At 39.7% G+C, this 17,094-nt stretch overlaps 1 protein-coding gene across 2 annotated transcripts; it reads left to right on the top strand.

The window, feature by feature from the left end:
• Window positions 1-41: 41 nt before the first annotated feature.
• Window positions 42-16,326, top strand: cylda (cylindromatosis (turban tumor syndrome), a). Of its 2 annotated transcripts, XM_044030010.1 has the most exons (17): window positions 42-375; window positions 2,331-2,873; window positions 4,385-4,690; window positions 6,265-6,370; window positions 7,140-7,241; window positions 7,731-7,847; window positions 9,166-9,554; window positions 10,331-10,496; window positions 10,581-10,722; window positions 11,419-11,541; window positions 12,087-12,178; window positions 12,518-12,584; window positions 13,578-13,710; window positions 14,523-14,631; window positions 14,870-14,988; window positions 15,366-15,582; window positions 16,126-16,326. In XM_044030010.1, the coding sequence occupies exons 2-17, from the start codon at window positions 2,382-2,384 to the stop codon at window positions 16,308-16,310; spliced, it is 2,865 nt and encodes a 954-aa protein (XP_043885945.1). In that variant the 5' UTR covers window positions 42-375; window positions 2,331-2,381; the 3' UTR covers window positions 16,311-16,326. The 2 variants fall into 2 exon arrangements, with proteins under 2 accessions (XP_043885945.1, XP_043885946.1); XM_044030011.1 differs by lacking the exon at window positions 7,731-7,847.
• The last annotated feature ends 768 nt before the right edge of the window (window positions 16,327-17,094 follow it).

Below are 17,094 nucleotides of genomic sequence, written 5' to 3'. Positions count from 1 at the left end.
ACATGACCAATCCCTGTCAGCGCGTTCGATGACGTCACGAATTGAGTCTAGTGAGGTCGTCTCCTGTAAATAATACATCTTCCACATAGCTGTAGTGGCACACTGTGTTGTTTCACTGATTTTGCCATGGGGAACAGATGTATGTGACTGTAGTTAGTGTACTGCACAGGGCGGCACTCTACTGCCAACCTGCCCGCTCATAAGCATAAGACTTTAGCGTGATAACTTAGCTGGTTAGCATTAGCTAGCCATTTAGCTAATCAAAGATTAACTGGCATTGCGGGACGAACCCTGCTCGTTTTCTGAAGCCTGTGTCTAACCGAGGGTGACATTTGAAATGACACGCGTCTACAGCCTTTAACCGCGGTGTCAAAGGTAAGACCAAAGTGTTGTTCGCTCTGGTGCTGTTTGTAGCATTTTAAGACCACGGTAAGTTAACTACTCCCCTCTCTCCGAAGGGCCTTAGACTGACAGCTCCTGTCCGGTGATGACACACCGCAGCTCTGGTTGTCAGAGTAAATGCTCAATAAAACGAGTCATGGTCGTGTTGTCAGTGACAGTGGCAGGCAGATAACATAACAAAACCCTTAATCTGTCTGTGTGTATCATCTCTGACGCCGGGCTAAAATATCTGTCTAGTCAGGCAAGCGTTAGCCAGTCAAGTTGACATGACTTACATTTTGATATTTAGCTCGGTTTGGCGTTAGCCACAACAAAACTGCCGGGTGTTTAAATGTCACATCTAAAAACTAAATATCTGACTCAAAACAGTGAACCCGCTTCTGTTGTGTGCACATTGTGTGAATTCTTGACTGTCAGGGGGATGATCATCTCATCATCAGGGGAAATCCATTCATCTGGTTCATGTTCTTTCGTGAGTGTGAGTGACTGAAACGCGTGTCTGGTCATCGTAAGCTTTTAGAATAATTGAACCAGTAGATAATTGATGTTTAGGCTTGTGATCAATATCAGAATCTCATAATGCAATAACACCTCAGTAACAAGTCCGGGGTGCGATATTTTTGGCGATATTAAAATAAAAAAGACATCACCAGTTAAAATAGAAACATCCCATGTTTTAGGTTCTCATGTCAAGTAAAAAGTAGAACAAATAAGATCAGACCTGCAGTTAACTTCATTATAGGTTGGGCATTTAATGTTAAGTGGGAAATAACATAATCTGTTTAACAGGAACACCCAATGTTTTACAAGTATTAGTAATAATAATATAATGATATTAATAAAGATGATGATAATAATAATAATAGTAGTAATTATAAAGATAATGTAAGCAGTGGGGTTTCTCTGGGTTCTCGGGTTTTCTCCCAAAACCCAAAAACATGCAGATGTTAGTTTGACACTCTAAATTGACTGTCGGTGTGAATGTGAGAGTAAATCTTGTCTCTATGTGTTGGCCCTGCACCCCACCTTTTGCCCTCTGTCAGCTGGGATTGGCACCAGCAGCCCCTTGACCCTCATGTGTAGGATAAAGCAGTTGATGATGGATACATAGATGGATAATGAAAGCAAACAGACTTGTAATAATCTACCTCGTAGATTACACATGTCAGATTTGTAAGGCCTTGGAGCATCCACAATCTTTGTCTCCCTCTCTCCTTCATGCTCCCACACCACGGACATCAGCGTCTGCCAGTTTTGCTGTTCTGATCTGTAGGGGCAGCAAGAGGAGTGCATATTATAATGGTTCTCACTTTTCCCTGTAGTTTTGTTCCACTATGGTGAAACAGTAGTACAGTTTTTGCCTGGACACATACTGTTTGATACTGTCACAGGTAAATGATCGAAACACTTTTGTTATTGTGACAAAGTGATTGCTATTGCATACAAATAGACTGAACCAAATCTTCCAGCATTTCTACTGTGATCATCCTTTATTCATCATCCCTCATAATCCAGTATTTCAAGTTGTGTGTGCTTAGGTCTGAGCTGTCCAGTGTGAGAGGGAGCAGTATGCACTAGTACCAACAAAAATACTCTACGTCAACTCTATTGGATTCAGAACTGTTTTGCTGAATTCCTTTCCCTTGTTGCTCTTTTATTAATGTAGTACCTGTTGTGTTTTTTGAAAACCACTGAATGTTATTGTGTTCATTGTACACATTTAATTTGAGTATTTTGTGTGTGGTTGAGCATATTTTATGTATCTAATGAGAGAATGTGGGAAAACATTTTAATTGACTTTCCTATTTTTAGAGATATTGTAATGTAATTTAACGTTTGTTTTTAATTTTTCCAAACCTATTGAATTTAGCCTCAACTGGGTCAAATACATATTTTTATTTAGAAGTCATTTGTGTTTTTTACCACAGATCGCTGGTCAGACTTACCTTGATGTTGGACCTCTTGTCTAGCATGCAGCCATGAGCTCTGTCTTATGGAGCCAGGAGAAGCCCAGTGGGGGCTTCAGGGAGGACTGGCGCTTTTACATGGTGGTGAAGGAGTGTACAGTGGAGAAGCCTCCCCAGAAGACCCTGAGGATCCCCCGTGGCAGTCTTGGCCAAGCCTGCCAGGAGCGCAATAGCCTGGGACGAACACTGCCCCCCTGCAAAGGCAAGAAGAGTCTTCGCATTCTGGACCAGACCAATGTGGTGCTGAGTCTGGATGAGCGGGATGTTCAGGAACTGGAAGAGAAGCTGGCTGAGTTACTGTTCCCCATTACCAACTGTGAGGAGAGATATGCCTTGCTCTGCAATGACCCACGGCTAGCACGCTGCTATGAAATTGACTGTGGCTCCAAGGTTCATGTTCAGTTACGCTCTGGGGATGAACCTCTGCCTGGTGTGGTCCGTTTCAAGGGCTCGTTGCTCCCTGACAGGGCCCTCTCTGGAATATGGTTTGGAGTCGAGCTGCTGGTGAGTACTCTTGTTTGTTTTCTCTAAAATTCGCTCTAAAATTTGTCTATGAAATTTCTATCATAGACACTAACTCAGTGGTTAGGAAAGTGTTAAGTTTCATGGTAGAAATTATAACCAATTTCTTCTTTAAACATCAGAAAACCTATTTATGTTTTTATTGCACACAAAACAGATTGAACTTCCATTTGAGCCACTGCTTAAAAAGAGGAAACTAAAATAAATTTACAACCAAACGTGGAAGTCATCAATGAGTTTACACAGATAACAATTGTGTTTATGGTTTGAAAGGCTCTAAGAGGTACTGAGGATACATTTGTGAACTTATCACATGTTTAATGTCAGATGTCAAGTGATATAATGGCAGCTGGCCTGTTGTGAATGGATCATTTGCATGTTAATAAGTCTAAAGAAGGTTTCACTTTCTCTCTCTCATTTGTAACAACAAAAGTAGCAGGGACTGTTTCATTAGAGCTTTCTAAAATCAGGTGATTGTGTGTGACCGCAGTAAAAACGTTTTTTAGGTGCTTAGAACCACATCACATTGCCTTAATTCATGAAATTGTACATAGTAATTGCAGTGTTAATTCTACTGTAAGGAATATAGAGAAGTACATGATTTTGCTCTGGTGTGAGAAGTTCTATTTTAAGTTCATTGGACTTTCCCACTTACCCATTGGAAATCTAAATTCTCTGGTTTGCCCATAAAGATCCTAATCACATTATGCTTATTTGGGCTGAAAGTTCGTACCACAACAACAACTCTGACTATTATTCACAGAAGTTCAATTAAAAATGCAATTTTCTGTTTTTTTTTCCCATAAACAAATACATCAAATAAAATTGACCTGTGAAAATGCAGGATTGAATTCCACATCTGATGGTGTGATTTCATATTTTTGGGTTATAATCCACAAATGTAACCCTTTGAAATAATTGTTGCCCCACTCAACACCAAATTTGATGTTATACCATTCATTCTGTACCCTACAGCGAGTGACACAGTACAAAGGATTGCTTATTGCAGCACAATGTTGTTTTTATTCTACTGCGTCTTGTAGTCTTCTTGAGTGGGCTGATGGAGCTCAGGCATTCAAACTGTAGCTCAGTATAAAGAGCTCAGAGTTTGCACATATGTGCCAGACACATTTCTAATTTTGTGCCCTGTACCAAATAGAGAGCACTGTGTTCTTTTTGCTAATGTATGCTGGCCCAGCAGGTATAGGGATTTTGGCACAGATCGGAGAAACGAAGCACAATATGTTACAGTAAGGATTATAAGAACATCTTGTGCCATGCTAGATTGTTTGATGTGCTTATGATCACAGTAAGTCAAGCTGTATTCAGGCTGCAGTGATCGATCACATTCTCTCACAGGTCTACGATGTTGACTTCCCTTCACTCGGAAATGCTGAGCAAGCAGCCTTGCTTACTGCCCTCCTTCTTATGATAATCACTCCGCCATCTCTGTCTCACTCGCTCATCACCCTTCACTTGCTTGCTTCTCCCAGGAGGAGGGCCGGGGCCAGGGCTTCACGGAGGGTTCCTACCAGGGCCGTCAACTTTTTCGCTGCGAGGAGGAATGTGGTGTGTTTGTGGCCCTGGACAAACTTGAACTCTGGGAGGATGACGATGATGACGTAACAGGCGAGCTTGAGGTGGACCATGTCAATCTAGTGGAAGAGGATTTCCCTCCACTAGAGATCAACTCTAGGGTTCTGGTGCAGACCAGGGACGGACCTGAGAGAGGCACTATAATTTTTTGTGACTTGCTGCCAGGAAATGAGAGCCTGGGATTTTATGTTGGCGTTGACATGGTAAGTGTACTTTGAGCACGTGTATGTCCACATAGATGCAGGAACAGGTTTCTATCTGACCAGTTTGACCATCTGGAAAATTAAATTTTTAATTCTAGTTCTCTGACATGCAAGGTGTGTTTAAAAGCAAAAATATAATCAATGTTATACCTTAAAAATTTAGTGCATAACTTTTGAAACAAACAATTGTCCATTAGATTAAAACCATTGTCACAACTTTGCTGATTTAAGCCCCTTATCTCCTCATGACTTTCTGTGTTTCTCAATGTAGAAGATCTTATGTCTCTCTGTGACTATCCTGTACTGCACACAGTAAAGAATTTGTAAAAATAAAGACAGATGAAGGCAACAGCAATTTTGTGAAAGTCAAGTGAGAGGGCTGCAAACTCATTTGGAGTACACAAAAAGCACCCATGTGAAGCTTCAGGTGAATTCTACTGCCCTTAATACCCAGCTGTTCAGCAGTTTGACAGGTTAAACGCTTCTTTCCTTCACCAGTCCCTGTGCTGCCAGTTTACACGCATAAAGGCAGCCTCAGTCAGGCCTGATAGTTTTGCTTGACGGAGCCTGTATTCAGATGAAGGGTGCAGCATACAAATAATGTTACATTGTTTTTGTTCACAAAGACCAAACAGAGGCAGAATAACAATAAAAAATACACTCTACAGCTTTTAAGTTAAAATATCTGGCTTTTTAACATGTGGTAAACATGTGTCATATACATGACCATTTTCTGTGTTTGCAGAAATTGCACTATCCTCCCATGTTCCCTAATTTTTGTTTTAGTTTGAATATCATTCCGCATGTCCTTGTCACTTTGTAGAGCAGCAAAATGTAGAGTTACAGACTTTAATGGAATGAGCAAATCTATTGGGAGTTGGTTCTGATGGCACTTTTTCTGTCAGGATTTTTGTTTTTGTTGTTATTCTTTGTATGTTGAGGGGACAAGACTTGTTGCCAGGATCACAATAGCTTGTATCTATGACTACCGTTGTCAGGCCAGTATGGTGTTGTAGTAGGAGAGATTGAAACACATAACTGAGGCATTTGACTGCTGATTGTTAGCAGCAGCAGCAGCAACAGCAGCAGCAGCAGCAGCAGCCCACTCAGTGCATCTGAGCCACCCACACAAAGGCAAGGCAGTCACGCGGGGAGTGAGGTAAAGACTTAGTGCTGTATGACCCAACAGCATGGCAAGAGGCCAGCAGGCAGCTGAGGAGAGCCCACTGCTCTGCTTCACTCTGCGTCCAGCCTCGCCCTATCTTCTTTAGCAGGTGGCACTGGCTTGAGCAGAATCCTGGATTCCAAACTTAAGAGGAAAATTGTGTGACTACACTTGCAGAGACCAGCGAGTGTTTGGGTGGTAGGACTGTTGTTTTGGTGGAGGAGATGAGATGTGCAACTGGATCATCCCGGTACAGAGGCTCAAGCCAAAACATTGTGATTTAGATAGAGCTATAAGCCAAAATACCTGATTAACCACCAAGAAGATACTCAGAGAAGAAGTGTGTGTGGCACCAGGTTCGATTAGTTTTACAGAGTTTTTGTTTTTTTTATGACTTCAACTCTTTCAGGACAATCCTATCGGGGACTGGGATGGTGTAATTGACGGGAAGCTGCTGTGTAATTTTGCCAGTTTGGAACACACTCGACTTGTCCCCATCTGTGACGTAATGCCAGGTGAGTCATCAAGTATTTGTCTCCATTTTTGTACCATGCCCTAGTGTGAACTGAAAATATTCAGCTGCTCATCTCTCGGACCAGCGCTAAACTCCCACTGAGCATTCTGAGTTTGTGTTTTGCTCACAGTGGGAACAGAGAGCCTTTTGTGTTGTTGGCTCACTTGTTTTTGAAAATCAAGTGAGATACTCAGGCTCTTTGTTCTCCACATTGGTGTTTTGACATGTTTGTGGATGCTACTGGTGCCTCTGCATTGATTATTAATTTTGCAACTTTTTTCATCTCAGAACATCTTTGACAAACCCTTCCTTTTGCACACTTTAGATGGACGACTCCACATGGAGCTGCATTCAAATCTATACTCCAAAATTACTTGCTATTCATTGGTTCCGATTTGTCATGCTGCTGCTGGTAGACAGTTGTCCTCTGTGAGGACAACATTAACTTTGTGCAAAGTGAGAGAAAAGGAAAATTAAAATTGGTACATGTTTACTGACAACATATTGTACTGTATGTCACATTATGACTGTAGTGGCTGTAGCATAGCACATACATGGCACGTTATTTTAGCCAGTGTCACAGATAAACACATTTCTTAACCAAGGAAACTAAACAAAAAGTCTTGACACTATTTTTAAGATATGTAGCATGATTATTGTTTTAGGTTTTGTTTTTTGACATGGTTACATTCACAAACAAGTTTTGCATTGAGCTGTGGTTACTTCAGTTACTTGTGTATCTGATGGGGATATGTTTCTGGGCTTTACAGAATATTCCATGCAGGACCAAAGGCTTTCGAAGCACAGTTTTGCCCCCAGAGCCACCAACAGTGACAAGTTGTCCTCTGGCCAAAGCAAACCAAAGAGCAAAGGTACTGCACTGCATATATACTGCATACAAACCAAACTGACGTACACACAGTATGATATAATGATACATCTTGAAGGGGCATTCCAATTAATTGTCTGGTTGTAATTCTGAATAATATAAAAGCTGATCAAACTACTTCTCATCCTTGTAGCATAAACTAAAATATAATCCCTTTGTAAAATGAAACTTTTAGGCAAACAAAAAAAACAACACATGAGATACCTTTATAAGAAAGTTAATATTGTAAAGATCATAACAAAGGGAATGCTTTAATCAGTTTTACACAAAACAAAAGACGAAAAAAAAAGAAACATGTCACTAACCTGATTGTGTATGTGTGTTTTATTTAGTTTAAGAGATAAGTAGCTTCATTTTCTGAACTGATTAATGACATTTTTCCTTTGATCTGCTGTTAAAACTGGAAACACATGCACACACTTGCAGACATATTTTCCTATGTCTCTTTTTCGTGTACTTGTGTTATTTACAGGAATAGGTCATCAGTGTGGCAGTAGGAGCAAGTCTGAATTTTACTATACTTTAAATGGCAGCTCTGTTGATCCCCCAGCCCAGTCCAAATCCAAAAGCACATGGTACATTGATGAAGGTAAAACATGGGTACTTTTGGGATGCCACCCATTGCACCAGCAAGCTCCTGTTCACAACAAGCAACCTACTAATTGGTTTTGCTCGGGCACATGTTTGAGTCGCATTACCTCGTATGAAAAAGTGCTATATAAATAAAGATTGATTGATTGGTGCTTTATAGGTTTAATACACTAACACTCTCTGGGATTTCCTCCCCATCCCCATTGTAAAAGGCACACACTGTACTTGGTTTCTCTAAAAGTAGCATACAGTATAATGTAGTTTTAGTAATTGGTACAGTTGTGCATGGGAAAAACTTTCTCTCACCTTTCCAAAAGACACTGGCACATTAATTATTTTTAATGATAAACAATATAATATATATTGTATATAATATAATATATACAATATAAAATAGCATTTTCTCTCTTTAAAACAATAGCTTAAGTATATTAAGTATTGTTTTTGGCACAGAGCTGAAACAGTGGTAGTCTGTACCATACTGGCAAATAGAAGAAATACCACCAACACAAAACCAGGTATCTTCTAAAGACTGTAAAAATATACTGTAAAATATAGACAGCAAAATAAATAGAACACATTTGTAGACATTAACTGTATATTTTGTGTTTGATAGATGACTGCAATGCTTCAGAAAACTATCAGTGTATTTTAGTGGGAGAATTGGAGTTCCCTAAAATAAATATACAGTATTTTGGTTACACAAGTACTTGCATGTTTTAGCAGATGATTTAAGGTTCTGGTAGGAGTAAGATGTTACATTTCCTAAAGTTTTATCTCAAACATAATTTGCGGAGAAAAACCAAATCAGTAGTTTGTTGCAGTAGCTTGCTATAAAACTCTCTCCACTAGTCTTGTCTTTCATCACCTTGTCATATCCAACCTGCATGAAGTAATTGGTGTTGCATAAGGCTTTCAATGATGCTCACTGCTGCAATTCACTCCTTAACTGGCTATTTTCTTTTTCTGGCTGAAGATGCATTTAAAAAATGTCATACAAATCTGTGTGATACTATTTGTGGGTCAAAGCATTAATAAAAGCCTTTATGTCTGGTGTTTGGGGACTGACCGGTTCAGTCATCATGCCATTGATGTCGTATTCCCATTGGTGTCAGGGCACAAGTTTCTTATTTTGATTTAAATTTCACCGCTCATGTCATTGTACAATATGTTTTCCATGTATGTGTAATGCTAAATGTTCAAGTCTCTTTATTCAGGTCACATTGAGGATGAGCATTGTCATGTATTATTGCACAAATGTAATGAATTATCAGCAAAAATCTTATTAGCTTTGGTTTGTGGTTTCTCTCCTACAGTTGGGGAAGACCCAGCCAAGTCACTTACTGACACGCCTCCCGACTTCAATCAATCCTCCCCGCCCTCCAGAGCCCCGCCCTCTGTGTCGCTGTCCAGTGACAACAAGTTCCACTCTCTGCCCTTTAGTCTGAACCGTAAAACCGGGCCCATTGACAATATGAGCCATGGGCCCCTCTCCCTCTCCGTCCAGTCCGTGATGGGAGACCAACATGAGCCCCCATCGCCTGCTGCGCCTCCGTCACCACGACCTCCAACGCCTCCTCGTGGGCAGCCAGGCCTGGAGGTGGGCTCTCTGGTGGAGGTGAAGGAGAACCCTCCTCTGTGTGGTGTCATCCGTTGGGTGGGTCTGCCTCCTGGCCTGTCGGAGCCTTTAGCTGGACTGGAGCTGGTGAGATATCATAGCTATATAAACTTACAAGTTTGATTTTAGTATCACTTAATGGAGAACAAAAATTACATGTTTATAATGCTGTGTGTAGTACCGATGGGACAATGTTACAGCCATTTCTCAGGAGACATGTACTATATTCTTTGATGCTGGAGTGCTTCTGTTCATATATCAGTTATTTAAGTTTCTAATCCTAAATGCTGACTTAACACACCAGATGTTTTGCAACACAGAACCATCTGGGAATGATGTGTAGGACATCAAAAAGGGATGATGCCGTGGTTGGCATTTTCAAAAACTACTCGGCAGGTGATTGAATAAACCATCTGTCCATCACCGTCGCAGTTGCCCAAGCCATTTCAGAAAAGTGCTATACTTTGCTTTTCTTTCAATAAAGAAATACTCTGCAGTTCTCATGTAGCTGATACTATTAGAACATCTGTGCAAACCCTTTTAGTTGGCGCCTCAGTTGTTAACAAAATCTGCCTACCAGACCTTCAAAATGCACTAAATAATTGATTCTCCTTATTTTAATCTGTACAAAAATCCAATTCTATTTCGTGGCACAATTACTTTATGGATTCTATGCTGCTGGCCAAGTAGTTTGTAGTATTATCATGACTCAAACAAAATTAGTAAACAAAGTTGGTTCCAAAATATCAAGACACCTGATTAGGCAGACCTATTTTCAGCTGAATAAATGAAAGCCTATACAAATATTGTTTGTATATATCTGTTGTATGTAGTAATGACCAGAATTTGACCTTCTCTTCCAGGAAGAAGAGTGTCCTGGTTGTACTGATGGCACCTTCAAAGGCACACGGTACTTCACCTGTCCACCCAAAAAAGCCTTGTTTGTGAAGCTCAAGTGCTGCCGACCTGACTCCCGCTTCCCGTCCTTGCACCACTCCTCCAATCCCATAGAGAGGTGCAACTCCATCGGTGAGTCAGTATGAGGGCTACGGACTACTAAAATAATTACACTAATACTTTGTGTTTATATTGGTACTGTTTTTGTTTATGCAGCATTTGGAGGTTACCTGAGTGAAGTAGTACATGAGAACACACCTCCCCGCACAGAACATGATGGTTTGGATGTCATGGTGGGAAAAAAGAAAGGCATCCAGGGCCACTACAACTCTTGCTACCTGGATTCTACCCTCTTCTGGTCAGTGCTCTTTTACAGTCAATACTTGATGAGTTACAGTGTTCGTGTAGCTGATACATATGACACCTTCAGTCACAGTGATTGACTATATGGTGCTTCCTCAGCCAGCCATGTTGATGTGTTTGCCCAAAGGCAGAAGGTTATCAGTAAATCGTTTTAATGCTGGCTGGTGGGTGTTTTACAGCTGTGAGCTGGCTGGATGATTGTGTCACTTTTATATTATATTTTCACTAACGCTGCCAAAGGGCCATGGAACCTCTGGGGGTTCTTTTAAATTTGCTTTGATTGGAGCTTTTGATTTCTAATTTCAAATTAGGGCTGGGCAATATATCGATATTATATCTGTATTGTGACATGAGAGCCTAAATCTAACCCTCGTCTCTTTTCCTGGCTTTAACAGAACATAAAGAGTACATATTTTATTTTAGAGTGTATTTACAGTGTATTGTCACTCTCCATTGAGAAGCGCAAATATCTCAAAGGAAAACTTTTCTTGACCCTTGAGAAAAAAACCTGTGTGCAGCTTTATATCCTAGTATCCTAGTATGCATATTTTTATATATATATGTATATATGTATATATAGAGTTATTTAAAAAATATATCGTGATAAGACTTTTTCCAATATTGCCCAGCCCTACTTTAGATCAAGTTTTTAAAGTTATTTTAATCTTTTTACTTGTTTTCTGCTCTGCAGTCTTTTCTCCTTCAGCTCTGTCCTGGACACCGTTCTGCTCAGACCTAGATCAAAGACAGATGTAGAGTATTACAGAGAGACTCAAGAGCTGTTACGCACAGAGATAGTGAACCCCCTTCGCATGTAAGTCACAGAAAACTAAATGTATACGCATTTTATTGCAGGTTTTTTTTCCATGCATACAGTTTCGGTACCTGTTTTAACTATGTGTTATCAGTCGTATTCAGCTATTTAACCTGACTGTCAGCTCATTTAAATCAGGCCTGAAAACATTATTTACTGCAGCTTTTTCTTCTCTTACTTAATCATCTTAGTTATCAATTGATTCTTGTCTTTAAAAGGCAAATCACACTTTCATCTCTTGTGGCTATTTTAATGTTGATTTTAATGTAATTGTAATGTCTTGTTGTGATTCATGTAATTTTAATGTCTAGCTTTTATTTTGATTAATGTCATTTTAATGTCTTGCATTTATTCTGTGATTTTCTTAATGTATTTCTATGCCCTTGTAAAGCACTTTGAGTTGCCCTGTGCATGAGTAGTGCTATACAAATAAACTTGTTTGCACATATAATGATGGAATGCAAACTGTACCAGCAAATTTTAAATCACTATTGTATATGTGGCTATTTGTCTAGCTTGTAAATTGCTCTGTCTTTGCCCTCCAGACATGGGTACGTGTGTGCCACCAAAGTGATGAAGCTTAGGAGGATACTGGAGAAGGTAGAAGCTGCCTCTGGGTTTACATCTGAAGAAAAAGGTAGGAGAATGAGAAGGCCATTCAGTAGTGTTTCGTTGCTTCACACTATCATGAGTTTGGGCATTGATATTGATGATTATTTCAGTTTGTTCAATTTGGTTCTTGAAATGACTTTCCTTTCATAAAGTGAAATTGTGATGTGATTATTATTGAATACCTTGCTATTCTTGTTAAATAAAATAATTCAACTTGATAGAAGGCTAAAGAATATAGTGATGTAAGTTACCAAAAACCAAAGGGGAAATAAAGAATTTTAACTTAATCAGCTTCACAGTATGTGTCATGTATGGCAGCATGTATACAGGAGTGTTATTTAAATAAGCTCATCTTGTACCACAGATCCAGAAGAGTTCCTTAATATTCTTTTCCATCATATACTGAGGGTTGATCCACTGCTCAAGCTGAGGTAAGGACCAGTACCTTAAAACAATAAAAAATCAGTTTGCCTACATCTAGTCCCTTAGAGCATGAAACAAATCAAACCCAAGCTTGAATTCATGCAGTTATTGAAACAGTTAAATACCTCCACTTTCCAGACTCCGCAAATGCAGCTTTAAACACGTCACTGAAAATTACCGAAATATAACAGGCTGAGTCTAAATCTGTAATGGTTATATTTACTCAGTCGCATACAGTTTCACTTCTGCTGCAGTGCTTACTTTAGAAAAGGAGTGGTTGAATGTGTGTGCAGAAAGGTTAAACTGTAGGGGATCTTTTGGTCAAACAATGAAAACTCCCTAATTTCTGTCCGATGAGCTATATTTATGTCTCACAAAACTGGATTTCCTCATTCTCATCTACTGCATAAAAGGACCAGACAGTACTATTTACTCAGTAAAACTGTTGTGGGCATACATTTGACTAAACCATAGTTCACCCTTTCATACTAAAGCCAAGCAGTGTCAGACAGGGTCTTTTTGCTGTAAGGCAACAGTGCTAGCCACTACACCACCATGTGACTCTGTGGCTCAGCCTACAAATGGTCTCCAAAGTTATTTTGATTGTACGTCAACTTTGAACAGTGTTGTGGTTCTGGTTTTTGGGATCAATGCCACAAAAGTGGTAGTTCACCCATTTTGTTCATAAATCAAGTTATTTAAATAATGTGCATACAATGAGCAACAGGTTGTTGAAAACGCAAAAGGTTTTGTTTCTAATATCTTAAAAAATAAAACATTATTTGTATAAAATGCTATACCATAGGCTGTTGTACCTGGTCTGAAAACATAGTACATAAGGAATCCTGCTTCAGAATTTACTGGTATTGTTGACTTGTCAACAAATGTTACCATAACATACAAGCTTCCAGCTGTTCGTCTTCCAAAGAAACCATAAGCTTTATTGATTTTAAAATGCAACCTGTAACTGTTGTGATTGTCCTGTGAATGCAACTGTGTAGGTCAGCAGGACAGAAGGTCCAGGACTGTTACTTTTACCAAATTTTCATGGACAAAAAGGACAAGGTTGGAGTTCCTACGATTCAGCAGCTCCTGGAATGGTCCTTCATCAACAGTGACCTAAAGTTTGCTGAGGTAATTTTTTCTTCAAAAGTAGATGTTATGATGTTCTGGTTTATTGCTGTAGTTTACTGCTCATAGATTCTCACGGCATCTGATATCTAATCCTTCTTTTTCCTGCTCATGTTACAGTTACATGTTACTTTGGAACTTGGAATATTAATTGCCAATTCAGTCATTTAGTGTGGGCTTTTGGATTCTTAATTTGTCTAATAATACATATTATAGTAGTGCTGTTTTAGTGTCTCCTGTCTGTGGTATGGTATTGGCTCCACCTTGTGTCAGTTATATGTTATTGAAAGAATGGATGTTAAACCAGAAACTACATGTGGTTTTTACTGCATTCTGTTTTCCTTTTTGTTGACTTTCTTATTTTTTTGTCTTGTCTTGTTTTTTTTAATGTTTCTCTGAAGCGTTGATTTAACTGTAAGTTTAAAAGGAAATGAAGAAAGAGTGATAAAAAGGGTGATAGGATTAGGTAATTGCTTTCTTCATCCTTCTCCCTTTTGCAAAATTGACTGTATTTTGACATTTTACTTTTTTTTTGTATTTTGTTATTTTGCCACCTATGCATTTACTTGTGTTATTTTATCATGTTCAAATGCAATAGAAGATACTAGGGTACAGAAGCATTCATTATTTTTCATTGTTGTAGCTGTTTGAATGCTGTGATTCACAGCTTCAAAGATAAATCATAGAATTTAAGTTGCTAGTTATAAATGAATTATTAGATTTTTTAGAGTTGTAATGTGATGGATATTAAGTCAATTGTGTAACATTTGCTGATTTGTTGATGATGTTTTCTCTCTGTTCAACCGACCTCACAGGCTCCCTCCTGCCTTATCATCCAGATGCCCCGTTTTGGCAAGGAATTTAAAATGTTTAACAAGATTTTCCCTTCACTGGAGTTAGACATCACAGATCTTCTTGAAGACAGTGAGTTCTTGCCAGTATTTTTTTGTTTCCAGTGTACATGTGTGGTGTGTTTTTACCGATCAATGGTGATACATAGCTGTGTGTGTGTGGCTTTCGATAGTGAAATTTCACTAACGTGTCACTGCAACTCAGCTGAGATGAGAGAACACTTTTCTTTCTCGTTTTCAAACCTCTTAACTGAAGAACCACACTGCACAGTATGTCAGCAGCAATAAAGGTTTGTGTCTTTATCATCCAGCTCCAAGGGAGTGCCGAATCTGTGGAGGCTTGGCTCTCTATGAGTGTCGAGACTGCTACGAGGACGGGGACATCACTGCTGGCAAGATTAAACAGTTCTGTGAAAAGTGCAATACGCAGGTAAGCAACAGAGGGCGCTGTGGCAACACCACCTGAACAAAAATGAGATGTTAAATCACTGTCATGATTATCCATGTGGGGGCGCCAAATCCAAAGGAATCATACTATGTGAATGCAGAAGTTATGCTGCAGAACACTGGCTTTAACAGCAGATTGCAACAAATGGTCCATTTATTTCTTTATTTGCAAATCAGTACGTTTATTGAAATAAAATTTGATTTAAATGTGCATTGCCCCCTGGCAGTAAGAATCCTCAAATGTTCTTTCATTTTCTCCCCAGTTCAGTTTTTTCTGTGTTTAATATAAAACACATGTTATGAAACCCTTAAACAGACCATAGTGACAAAGAGCGTGTGTGTCCGCTTCTACCTATTTAGGTTCACCTCCATCCGAAGAGAAAAACCCATCGGCATGGCAAACTGTCTGTTCCCAAGGAGCTACAAGAAGGTATGGGTCGACAGGGCAGTTTTCCCCGTCAGAGGATGGAGCTGTTTGCCGTGCTCTGCATTGAAACCAGTCACTACGTGGCCTTCGTCAAGTATGGCAGCGCAGATTCTGCCTGGCTCTTCTTTGACAGCATGGCAGACCGTGATGGTGGGTGTCATGTTTTGATTTAGGAATTTGTGATTACAAAAAAAGTCATTAATCACTACATATTTATTTGTGTAATTCTGCTTAGGAACCGAGCAGGATACGTGATGTTGTAAAAACCTGAGACACAGTCTATTACTTATTCTTTGACAGCTATCATAACCTCTTTTTTTTTTTTAAACACTTATTCATTGTTTAATTAGTGAAATAACGGAACACTCTAAATACAGTAAAATAAAAAATAATTATAAGCTATAGGAACAGAAAGCTGGAACTAGAACTAAATTAAAAAAATAAATTCAGTCAGTTAGTTAGTTTTATTTTATTTAAACATAGCAAAAACATTTTAAGTGCAAGAGTGCAATGAGTGGTGGAAAGAAAAATGGTTTAAAGCATTTGAAAATTAACTTGATGTACACATTTGTTTTATTGTGGTCCAAACACAAAGAATTACTGTAGTTATGTCTATGACATATGACACAACTGAGACTTGCTGCTGCTACAAGCTGTCATTTGTACCGACTATCTATATGACTCTATATGCAGGAGGACAGAATGGATTCAACATCCCCCAGGTGTCCCCCTGTCCGGAGGTTGAGGCCTACCTGAAAATGACCCCGGAGGAGTTACACGCACTAGATCCCAAGAGCATCCAAGGCCAGGCCCGACGGCTGCTGTGTGATGCCTACATGTGCATGTACCAGAGCCCGACCATGAGCCTGTACAAGTAAAAACCCTCTCCACAAACTCCTGTCTCTTCATTCATGGCCTCCTTCCCCCTGGGAGGAAAGACCAAAACTCTAAAAATGATCTAAGGGAAAAACAAGCTGTCTGCCAGCAGGGGCGCTGTTTGCAGTTAACCTATCTGCACCCCACCTCTGCTCAGTGTTTGCTCATCTCTGGAAGATTGAGAGATGGAAGAAAGGGGAATAAGCCTATTTGCACTGTGCATTAGTTCAAGTGTTGTGTACTTCATGTCGTCCCATGTAGCTTCCCTGTGTCTCACAGCTGAGCATTGGTGGTGGATGATGATGAAGCGGGCCTCATGAAAATTCCCTCTCTCCTCCGGGAGGAAGGGAAAGAAGATGACGTGCGAGAGAAGGCATGTCTGTGACATTGTGAATGACTGAGCGCGAACAAGATGAGTTTGTGAGAGAACCTCGGCCACCTCATATACCTTAATAGGAAAATAGGAGTCCTACTATTCTTAATCACTGTAAAAGACTGCAGACGCCATGTTCAGGAAGCACTTCAGCGCACAAACCCTTGTCCAAAGTGTGTACTGTCCTGCAAAACGTGTGTGGATTCTGTTAGTAGCATATGTTTCTCCAGGTAGTAAATTCACCGGTTTCGAACTGTACTCAGACCATTCTGCTCTTTGTGAACCGCTTTGCATATTCCCCCATCACACTGTGTTAATGTCTTAACAGTATCAGTATATACTTTGCAGAACCAGATGTAGCCATTGTAAAAGTCTCACTTTTTTACTGCATACCAACTCTACCAATGCTGCAC

Source organism: Solea senegalensis, linkage group LG7 (genome assembly GCF_019176455.1).
Source record: "Solea senegalensis isolate Sse05_10M linkage group LG7, IFAPA_SoseM_1, whole genome shotgun sequence".
Classification (NCBI taxonomy): domain Eukaryota; kingdom Metazoa; phylum Chordata; class Actinopteri; order Pleuronectiformes; family Soleidae; genus Solea; species Solea senegalensis.
Note: the sequence above shows the minus strand (reverse complement) of the source record. Positions and strands in the feature narration are given on the sequence as shown.